At 43.1% G+C, this 11,550-nt stretch overlaps 1 protein-coding gene across 2 annotated transcripts; it reads left to right on the top strand.

Moving 5' to 3' along the window:
- The first annotated feature begins 652 nt into the window (after window positions 1–652).
- On the top strand, window positions 653–11,136 carry ccdc92 (coiled-coil domain containing 92). 2 transcript variants are annotated; one of them, XM_021605797.3, is made up of 4 exons: window positions 653–1,115; window positions 5,350–5,523; window positions 7,867–7,908; window positions 10,129–11,136. In XM_021605797.3, the coding sequence occupies exons 2-4, from the start codon at window positions 5,388–5,390 to the stop codon at window positions 10,917–10,919; spliced, it is 969 nt and encodes a 322-aa protein (XP_021461472.1). In that variant the 5' UTR covers window positions 653–1,115; window positions 5,350–5,387; the 3' UTR covers window positions 10,920–11,136. The 2 variants fall into 2 exon arrangements, with proteins under 2 accessions (XP_021461472.1, XP_021461473.1); XM_021605798.3 differs by having other exon boundaries at window positions 917–1,127.
- Window positions 11,137–11,550: the final 414 nt, after the last annotated feature.

The raw sequence follows: 11,550 nt of genomic DNA, 5'->3' as shown, positions 1-11,550 counted from the left end.
CATGGTCATCATGACCCCCTTGTCCCCCCCCAAGTTATGCGCCTGGCTGGGCTGCTGCTTTGCACTACTTACCTGGCTACACATCCACTTCGCTGCGGCCAAACGCCACGTTTCTTACTGCACGTCAAAGGCCCATTCTTGAAGCACTGCTCCCTCTGCTGTCTGGTGTAGTCTTTTTTTAATTTATTTTTTTTATGGTAAACTTTATTTAACTAGGCAAGCCAGTTTAAGAACAAATTCTTATTTACAATGACGGTCAAACCTGGACGACGCTTGGCCAATTGTGAGCCGCCCTACGGGACTCCGAAATCAGGTCCGGATGTGATACAGCCTGCTGTATGTTATAATGAACAATTTGGATCTATTATTGTTGTCGAGATATTTTATCTTTAATTAATATTTAAATATTCATATAGTGTAAATTAATAACGTTTTTTGGTTCATTTCCTATTTACACAGAAGTGAGCGCTCACCAGTTTTGTATGCATAACTTACCTCCTCTCTTCGTCGCTAGATGGCTCAAATTAACCATTTTTGTGTGAACAGTGCCACGTTCGGTTGCCAAACGTTGTCGAACGTTGCAGATAGAAATGCCATGCTTGTTCTACATAACATATTTATTTCTGAACGTTCCAAAACGTTGTGTCCTGCTGAACGCGCCCAGCGATTGAGCCAGCGGTGTTCTGTTTCTATGGCAATGACACTTACGCCCTAGATACAGCTCGATGACATGCGTCGCCAGGTTTATCAATTACATTTTAGACTAAAATCACATTTTCTTTGACACATTTATACATTTTCATACATATATTCCCATCTATTTCAAAGTGTCAAATCATAAGTCATAAAACAAACGAAATGTTCTTGAACATTCATTCATTCTTGAACTCCTTTCAGTAGTATCCCATGATGCATCGCCTTATTTTGTTGTAGCTGAGGGTGATAAGAAGACTGACACAGCCCATCCATCCTGTTTCTGCCGACAGAAGAGGAGCGTTTGGCGTCATCAACGATAACAATGCCTAACATGGCAGAACGGATTTAGCCACTGTAGCAATTACGACAAGAATTTATATATTAGAGAATATTCGACGATATTATCATATTTCTTTAGGGTAGGTATCACGGTAGGTTGTTAAATGTATAAACCCTTTTCCTCTCTGTTTGGTCAGTGGTAACACAGCAGCAGGACCCCTCCTCGATTGAACCTGCCTCTGGTTAACGTTATATGTCTATCTAGTTAGCTAAATTAGCATAGCTATCTATCTATTTGCAATGGTTCATTTTTTTTGTCATGCATTGTTTTGGAATGGTAAAATGCAATGGGGCCATGGTGAACATAACACGATCTTCAAAATCACATTTTCATGCAGCATAACTAGAGCTAGCTTCCAATAACTTTAGCTTACGACGATTTTCTTGGTTGGATAGCTACCTAGCCATGTGTGACTGGATAGCTACCAATAAGTAATACTAGCTGACTTGCTGGTTGGTTGGCTACACAATGCCTAACGTATTTAACGTTGCTAGCTATCTATGACACGTTTAGCTAGCTAGCTATTTAGATTTGGAATGCAATAATACGACGTTGTTTACAAACATGTTGAGTGGCCTTAACCAATTGTTATGGACCGTTCAACGTTCGTCTCAATTACAGTGAACATTAAATTAAACAATTAGTTAACTACGGTATATGGCTAACATTAGCTAACTAGCTTTGCTGTCAAATCGATTTTGGATTGGAAAGTGCTGGTTGGTTGTCAGAAGCGCGTGTGATAGTCGGATCGGGTGCTGTCCGCAATGCAGGTGCTGAAACCTTAAACGCTCTACTATAATTTTGTCGTAGGGCAATTCCACGGTAGCAGGATGATGCTGGGACTATGTTCACTTTAAAATGTATGCCAAACAAAAACTAACGATTGCAAAGTTAAACAAACCATGCAACTCTATGCACGACTTCTCACAATTTCCACTGAAAATTTTACAAAAAACGATTTACTTGTAGAACAGAACAATTCTATAGTTGCCATGGCACGCTATTAGCATCCTAAGCACAGAGTGCCTGTTAATTCGTACATATTGTTATTTTTGTGTTTTTAATTGTTGTTTTTTAAAACAAATTCGTTTTTGATAACATTTCATGTGTCTGCAGATTGACTGAAAGGTCAAACTTTTTGGCTAGCCTTTGTTTGAAAGACGCATCTGGACATATTGTTCTACCTGGCTGCCAATTCCTGATCTTTTGAGAACATAATTTGAGGAGTTGCGTGAAGCATGAGAGGAATGGGAGATGGAGGAATACAGCAGAAGGCTTGTAGAGAGGACGACTGGCTACTATTCTGAACTTTGTGCTGTGAGCTTTCTGGAACTCAGAGCTGCTGAGGCATCACCCAAGTAGATGCTGCACAGAGTGGAAGAGGAGAAGTCTCCGACTCCGGTTGGTTCCCAGACTTCCCCTCTATAAGATCATCAGCAGACTCCATCACCATCATCTACCATTCTCTGTATAGCACCCTTCACTCAAGTCATGAGCTGACCCTCTCCATCTTTGGAGGATGAAGCTATCAAAGACTTGTCCTCTATTGGTTGACCTGTCATTATATATTGCTTGTTTGATTTGAGATTCTATGAAAAGTGCTTTAGAAGTGTAATATGCACAAGGCCTACTTTTAAAAATGTCAAAAGTTTTACAAAAACGCATTTATTTGAAGAACAGTGCAGATGCAAAGTTTGATAAAAGAAGGACTGCACAAACAGCACAAACTATCATTCTGTTATCAAACTTAGCATCTGCACTGTTTTTCAAGGTAATGTGTTTTTGTAAAATTTTCAGTGGAAATAGTTACAAGTAGGCCTTGAGCTTATAGTTGTATAGTTTGTTTAACTTTGCAAGCGTTGGTTTTTGTGTAGCATAACATTTAAGTAAAATATATGATTCTCAGCCTCATTCTGTTATCGTGGAATTGCCCACTAGCATAAGGTATGTCTGACTTGCTTTTCCATTTGAATGACTAATGAATCCTACAAGGACACATTGTCTTATTGCTGCAAACCCAACTGGCTACCTGGTTGTTCTGGTGAAAAGTGGAACTGTATAGATTTAATTTGGCACATTTTCTAGTGGATAAATAAATATAGGCTAAATGTCTTAATTGATTCTCCAAAAGCACATGGAAAGTTAATTCTGTCAACTGGAACAAAGTAGCCATTCAACAAAAGCATTTGCTCCAAACCCACCCATCATGGTCCATAAGAAAGCTGTGAGTTCATGATAGCTCCAGAATACTCTTGAGGCAGCACCTGGCTAGGTGATTCGTAAGTGATTTTCTAAGTCTTACAGTAAGTGTGTGAGACTTCTCCCCGCGTTTTATCACAGTGGGTGTGTCTGGAGCGTTAATCTGTTTTAGCAAAGGATGGTAGCTATTGTGTCTTGCTGCTGCAGTTCATTGATTATTTATGTCTTCTGTGAGAGGAAATGCTTGTTGGTGTGTAAGGGGATGGGAGAGAGGAGAATGGAGAGAGGAAATGCTTGTTGGTGTGTAAGGGAGAGAGGAGAATGGAGAGAGGAAATGCTTGTTGGTGTGTAAGGGAGAGAGGAGAATGGAGAGAGGAAATGCTTGTTGGTGTGTAAGGGGAAGGGAGAGGAGAATGGAGAGAGGAAATGCTTGTTGGTGTGTAAGGGGAAGGGAGAGAGGAAATGCTTGTTGGTGTGTAAGGGGAAGGGAGAGAGGAAATGCTTGTTGGTGTGTAAGGGGAAGGGAGAGAGGAGAATGGAGAGAGGAAAGGGGAGTTATCACTTATCACAGATATTCCATTTTATCTTCAAAAGCAACATACATTTTGGATAACTGAGTATACCAAATCACTACAAAGGTAGAAAGAGGGTGGAGGGTTGTATGTTGATGTAATTACAATGTGATGTCATTAGATAATGTTAATTACATTTTGCCCTGTAATGTCACTGTGCTATCGCATTATCCGTAGTGATGGGAAAGGATTCTGGGAAGTAACCAGGCTTACTGACATGATCAATGGGAACCTATCAAGCATCAAGCCTGATGCTTGGTAGGGGTGTGGTGTGAGTGTCTGCCATCCAGGGTTTACAGGAAGGACTCAGGATTACTCATCTATTATAAATGATCTCTCTTAGTGCACTCTTTATGACACATCAGTCCCTCTCTCTTTCTGTGATTACTCTGCTGTGTTGGGAGGTCAACTGGTGTCCTTTGCTTCTGTACACACGGTGAGAGAATTTGATATGGCATTGCTATCACTGATGAGCATGTCTTAAGAGGTGACACACAATTTATTATTCATGTTAGTAAGATGATGATGCAATGGGGAGAAGCTATGAGATGTTTTATTGTAGCTTGCTAATGTATTCGGGGGGGAATGCTCTCTGCACTCAGAGGGGAAAATCAATGTGCTGTCTACTCTCGACTCAGTGGTGTTGTCTGGGAGAGATTGGAGACAATGGGGCTGCTGCGATGTTCTGACTGACTGATGGTCTCTTACCTCACCCCTGGGCGCCGTCTCTGGCTGAGTACTGGATGCAAGGACGTCCAAGGAGGGAGTAAGGGAGGGAAGCAGGCCCAGCCTGCTGCTGGAGACTGGCTGCATCATGCCGCACCCTCTGTCACTGATGTTTGCTAATGTTCTCAAGATCTCTGAAAGCATTCTGTATTTACCCTCAGCAGCCTCATGTGCTTTGTGTACTGAAGTGGAGGAGTAGCCTGAGGTTCCACCTAGAGTTTGGTTGTCCTTTTGTAGCCTCGGTTTTTGGATGACCTGTTGATAATGACCTATTCGGCCTATTATATACTGGATTTTTTTACTGTGTTAAAGTAGGCCTTTTGGCCAACCAACGGCGACACTGATGAATTGTTTCCCCCTGAGGTTTGTCTTCTTTAGACGTAGACTGCCCACTGATGATAAAATCAATAGCTCGACATCAGCGTTTGTAAGCCAATTAGAGTAAGCAACAAAGGTATGAGCCTATGTGCACCCTCTCTCCTGGCAAAAAGCATTATAACGGTATTGACCGAGTAGCATTCCAAAGACAATCTCGAGATCGATAGTGTGCTATTTATAAATAAATAAAATATCCTGTGTGTTATCATGTTTGGGCATTAGGCTAGTCAATGACTACTTTATCAAGCCCAAGCAAGTGGCCAGGAGTTTGGATGGATTTGATGGAATTGTCTTGTAGTCGTAGTGACTGTTCAGTGTATCGTCCAAAGAGGATTATCCCAGAAGTCTATGGGTGAAAGGGTGAGCATTTAGGTTCAGCACTGAACCCCAGATAGTACGACTCTTGTTTTGATGTCTGTTTGTCGCCTGTGTTTGCAGGTCTCTAGGACTGGTGTGTGTCTGCTGCATTGTCTGCCATGGCATCCCACAATGGTACCCTGGAGAATCAGCTGCACAGCGCCCAGAAGAACCTGCTCTTCCTCCAGCAGGACCATGCCAAAACACTGAAAGGTCTACATGCAGAGATCCGCAGACTACAACAGCACTGCACAGGTGAACATGCTGAACCTCAAATTGAACATGAACTGTGGCCACTATACCTAAATGCATACACTTCATACTGCTACAGAATATAGTACATTAGAGTGTCTAGTTTGAGAAACAGATGCCTCACAAGTCCACAACTGGCAGCTTCATTAAATAGTACCTGCAAAACACCCGTCTCAACGTCAACAGTGAAGAGGCGACTCCGGGATGCTGGCCTTCTAGGCAGAGTTCCTCTGTCCAGTGTCTGTTCTTCCATCTTAATATTACATTTTTATTTGCCAGTCTGAGATATGGCTTTTTCTTTGCAACTCTGCCTAGATGGCCAGCATCCCGGAGTCGCCTCTTCACTGTTGACGTTGAGACGGGTGTTTTGCGGGAACTATTTAAGGAAGCTGCCAGTTGAGGACTTGTGAGCGTCTGTTTCTCAAACTAGACACTAATGTACTTGTCCTCTTGCTTAGTTGTGCACCGGGGCCTCCCACTCTGCCGTTTCCAACTACAATAGTCATTTACAACATTAACAATGTCTACACTGTATTTCTAATCAATTTGATGTTATTTTAACCGAAGCGTCCCACTTCACCAACAGCCAGTGAAATTGCAGGGCGCCAAATTCAAAACAACAAATCTCATAATTAAAATTCCTCAACCATACAAGTATCTTACACCATTTTAAAGATAAAGTTCTCGTTAATCCAACCACAGTGTCCGATTTCAAAAAATGCTTTTCGGCGAAAGCTGAACATATCATTATGTTAGGTCAGCAACTAGTCGTCACAGAAAGCATTCAGCCATTTTCCAACCAAAGAGAGGTGTCACAAAAAGCAGAAATATAGATCAAATGAATCACTAACCTTTGACGATCTTCATCAGATGACACTCCCAGGACTCAATGTTACACAATACATGTATGCTTTGTTTGATCAAGTTCCTATTTATATCCAAACACCTCAGTTTACATTGGCGCCATGTTCAGAAATGCCTCCAAAACATCCAGAGAAATTGCAGAGAGCCACATCAAATAGCATAAATACTCATCATAAACTTTGAAAGATACATGTTTTACATAGAATTAAAGATAAACTTGTTCTTAATGCCACAAAAGCAGGCCATACAGTTACCCGCCAAATTATGGAGTCAATAAAAGTCATAAATATCATTGTAAATCTTCACTTACCTTTGCTGATCTTCGTCGGAATGCACTCCCAGGACTCCCACAAGAAATGTTTGTTTTGTTCGATTACGTCCATAAATGTCCAAAAACCTCCGTTTTGTTCGTGCATTTAGTTCACTATTCCAAAGGCACAATGCGTGAGCGCAAAATCCAGACAGTCAAGAGTTCCATTACAGTTTGTAGGAACATGTCAAACGATGTTTACAATCAATCCTTAGGGTCTTTTGATAATAAATCTACAATAATATTCCAACCGGACAATAGCGTGACCTCGCAGTAAACAACTGATTGGCCTCAGCATTGTCCACTTATTGAAACAGCTCTTATTCGACACCCTTCCACAATAGAAGCCTCAAACAACTTTCCAAAGACTGTTGACATCTGCTGGAAGCCTTGGAAAGTGCAATCTGGCCCCAGACACAGCATATTGGATAGGCAATCAACTACAAACCTCAGAAATCCCACTTCCGGGTTGGATTTGTCTCAGGTTTTCGCCTGCCATATGAGTTCTGTTATACTCAGACATCATTCAAACAGTTTTAGAAACTTCAGTGTTTTCTATCCAATACTACTAATAATATGCATATATTAGAATCTGGGACAGAGTAGCAGGCAGTAGCAGGCAGAGTAGCAAGTACATTCCTAAGTTACACTACCTTTCAAGAGTTTGGGGTATGTGGTTATGTACCAATTTAATCGAGGTTTGAAATGATTGTTTTTGTCTGTTTTGGGCTTCTTGTGTCAATTTGCAGTGTAGAAATTATTTATAATTATGTTCCGGCCCCCTGACCATCCGCTCAAGAAAAAAAGAAAAAAACGGCCTGCGGCTGAACCTAGTTGATGACCCCTGGACTACACCATAAGTAAAGCATGACACCCTGGGCCACAAACCAGAGCACACCACAACAGAGTGGCTAGCCAGGGCCAGGTCCATTAATTCCATCGCTCTGTGCTTTGGCCGATTTGTCAAATGTCCTTGGACAATCTACTGCTAAGCTGGCCTGTGACTCTCACTAATCCTGACCCATCTGTAGAGGCCTGCCATCTCACCTCTCTCCACTAGATACCTGCTTCTGCATAGGCTCTCTGAATAGCATGCTCCTTGATGCCACTGCACCTTTCCTGTCAGAGCTGAAGCTTTCACTTCCCGGCCTGATCCTCTTCTCTTTTCACAGACTTGACCTATGAGCTGACAGTGAGAAGTTCAGATCCAACAGGTAAGATGTTTCCCAGGCCTTCCTCTATTATGTGACCCCAAGTACACACACATCCACACAGGTATCTGTTTCACACTTCACATTCCATTGCTAGAGCAATTTACTTGACTTTCTCGCTCAATAACTAATAGCATAGTTATTGAGAGAATACTATGGATCTTTACTGGGATTGGCAGGCAGGGTCAGTTAATTTTCACCTGATTTTTCTGTAGATTTAATTCTGTGGGAATCGTTTCTCTCTGTGTTTTGACTTGACTCTGCTGTCATTGTGTAAGTAAATAGGCCCTAGCAGTGCATTGTTGGATAGAGACATGGAATGTCGCCGATAATGTTTTACCAATCGCAATTACTTTGACACTGATTTCAATTTGATTGGAACACTTTAGAATTATGTGCTTTCAAATTAAATGTATACATTTTCTGCAAACTATCGTACTGGCAGTTGTATTGTTAATGATGTTATGTAGCCTATGTGAACTAAGAATCACTCACTATATATATAGATATAGGCTCTGCTTCAGGCTCTGCTTACCTTCACCCTGGCTGTTCAACAGTGGCAGTGAACAGCCCAGGCCCTAAAACCTGCAACGCTATTAAATAAGACTTTCTGCAGCAGAACAGAACAGAGGCCTCTGTATTTCTTTGCCCTGGGAATGGGAGAAAGCAGAAGGCTAGGGCTGTATCCTGGTAACACTTTCCCACCCAGGAAACAGTGTGCTGCAGCCAGAACCGCCTGCTGTTCAGGGCACTGTCCTCTTTTCACAGTCAGCTCATTGCCTAGCTCACAGCACAGTCCCCTCCCATCCCCCATATTACCATGGACATGGAACAGAGTCAAACAGTCTGAATTATATACACAGGAGAACTGCCCATGGGCATGCATTAGAACCACATGGAGGTCTAACCTTGGAATCTGACCTGTAGGCTAGTAGACAGACTCAAAGAATTGATCAATAATTACAGGACATCTATGCAATGGGGAAACAATATAGCAGTCAATGTGGTTGTTGTTAGATATTCAGTCAGTAATATAGAAACAGTGGTATCAATGGGAAGAGGTTAGCTCTGCCAGTAAACATGTCAGTGAACAGTTGTAACGAAGCCCTCCTACCCTCATGCTGACCTTTCAGGACATCATTACAGTCCTGATTAAGCCGTTGAAATAGCTCTATATATTAGCCAGAGAACAATGGGCTGATACACACTCTGTAGCATCTCTAGCCATGGACCCAAGCAAAAAATAATGATAGGAAAGTAAAAACATCCTTTTGCTGAAAGCTGGTCTGTTTTAATCAGGCTTGATCTTTGGGCTACATTGGCTTGATATTTGATGTATTTTGTGCTACTGAATTATTGAATGGGAAATCAGTCAGGTCACTGTTACAGAATAAGAGTAGGTTCAGGTTGTATGACAGGTATATATATATATATATACCAGACAGCCCAGTAGAAAATCGACATATACTCTAGTATTAGATGTAGATGGTTGTGTTGGGTAGATATCATTATCTAGGATCTACGGTATGATTTAGGCCTATCTATCTGATACAGAGAGCTAATAGCTAGGCTATATCTGTACCGTAGCTGATTGTGAATGTGTGTTTGATCCTTGGGCTGGGAGAGGCGATGTGTGGGCAGTGTTGAGCTGGCGAGGGAGGAGGAAGGGCAATAATGAAGGTCAGAGGAGAGCTGTGCCCTTGCTATGGACCAGAGCTGTATTATGAGACAGGAGCTCTTGCCTCTCGCTCTGCCCACTGCTGATGAGTCTCTGTAGACATCCCTCTCGCCCACTCACATCGGCTGATAGACTCAATCCGTGGCCAGTGGGTGCACTTAAAGTGCCTATGGGCAATTAGTGTGTGTGTGGAAGGTTGGATGTACAGTTTGTGTAGCCTATATTTTATATAAAATTGCAGTGTGTGTGTGTTAAGCATTATTAGGATTTAAGTGACAGCGTTTTGTATTTAATTTGTAGTATCTGACATGTACACATGCCTACGGTATGTTGACTGCAGATGGTAGCCCTACCAGACCCAAAAGGAAAACAGCCTTGTGTGTATTCCTTATGGAATATTTTCAGGGGAATGGACCATGTTTTATTGTGGATCCAAATGAAGCAGGCTACTGTATTGGTGACAGTGAATACTGGGTTTCTGATGGTTGTGTTTGTTTTGTCTTCAAATACAGGTCTAACCGTGTGATTTGTTTGTGTTTGTGCAGACAGCAGTGAGGCACGCTGCAGGGAACTGCACAGTAAGTGCGAGGAGCTGGAGGCTCAGCTAAAGGTGAAGGAGGAGGAGAACACGGAGCTGCTGAGAGACCTGGAGCAGAAGAACGCCATGATCTCTGTCCTGGAGAACACCATCAAGGAGAGGGAGAAGAAGTACCTGGAGGAGCTGAAGATGAAGAGCCACAAGCTGGCTGTCCTGTCTGGGGAGCTAGAGCAGAGAGCCAGCACCATCGCCTACCTCACCTCTCAGCTCCACACCACCAAGAAAAAGCTCCTGGCAGGTAGTTCCTCCGAGGCCAGTCCTAACGTCAGCCCTGTGAGCTCCTACAAGCCCACCCCTCCCCCAGCTAAAGACCGGCAGCCTGGCCCTGAGACCCCTCGCCGCCGCATGAAGAAGAGCCTGTCTCAGCCGCTGCACTCTGAGTTAACCGAGGTATACCGGCTGGGTTCTGATGGGAGGAGGATGGTCCTACGGGAGGCGGTGGATGCCATGCCTGACCCCACCCCCTTCCTGCAGGCATCTCGAGACACCCCTGATCTGCAGATGGTACGAGACCGGCCTGCCGTCATCCCCCCCATCGCCTGTGATCGCTCGTCCAGCCCCCGCCACAGCCCGGCACGGGACCGCCAGCATCATGCACACGTGGGCGTTGCACACCGCACCCACCATTGCACCCCTCCCGTGGTGTCTCCTCAGCCAGAGCTGGAGATCCTGGCTGTGGACCAGGTCAATGGGGGCAAGGTGGTGAGGAAGCGCTCTGGGGCAGACAGAACAGTTTAACACATTCTCACACAAGCAAGAAGGAGCATCACCTACTGTATAAATCACCTGCTTTTTATGCAACACTGCAATGAGCAAAGAAAGTAAAATGGAAAACAGACAAAAATACCACCATGCCAAATGTTTTGAAACACATGTGACTTACACATCCTGTCCTTTTTTTGCTTTGTCTCATCTCACTCTGTCATACATTGTGCACATAAACTTATCTGCCAAACATCTGCATTATTGCCTGCTTACCTGGTGAATCCATACACATATTATCATCGTTAACTACCAGGGGTGAAAGTATAGTTTATTTCTTACCAGTGCGGGACTACAGAAATTACAGTCTACTTTGCTGACACGGACAAACGGATCAATAAAAACAATGTTGTCTGATCCATATAATTGGTCTACGAAAAGGGGAGACACAAATACAATATGACGACCATCTAACCTAGAGGAGGAAGTTATTGTCCAAAAAACAAACAAAAGTGGCACTGACCCAATGACAGACACTGAATATGCGCACTGACCCAATGACAAAGACAGTGAATATGCACACTCCAGGGATATGGCCGATGTTCTCCGCTACTGCCAATATGATATGCTACTGTTCTCACAATTCGTTTAAGAATATTGATAACTA

The sequence above is a fragment of the Oncorhynchus mykiss genome, chromosome 6 (genome assembly GCF_057628025.1).
Source record: "Oncorhynchus mykiss isolate SJ-2025 chromosome 6, ASM5762802v1, whole genome shotgun sequence".
Lineage (NCBI taxonomy): Eukaryota > Metazoa > Chordata > Actinopteri > Salmoniformes > Salmonidae > Oncorhynchus > Oncorhynchus mykiss.
The sequence above is the reverse complement of the archived record's forward strand: the minus strand, read 5'-3'. Positions and strand labels throughout refer to the sequence as shown.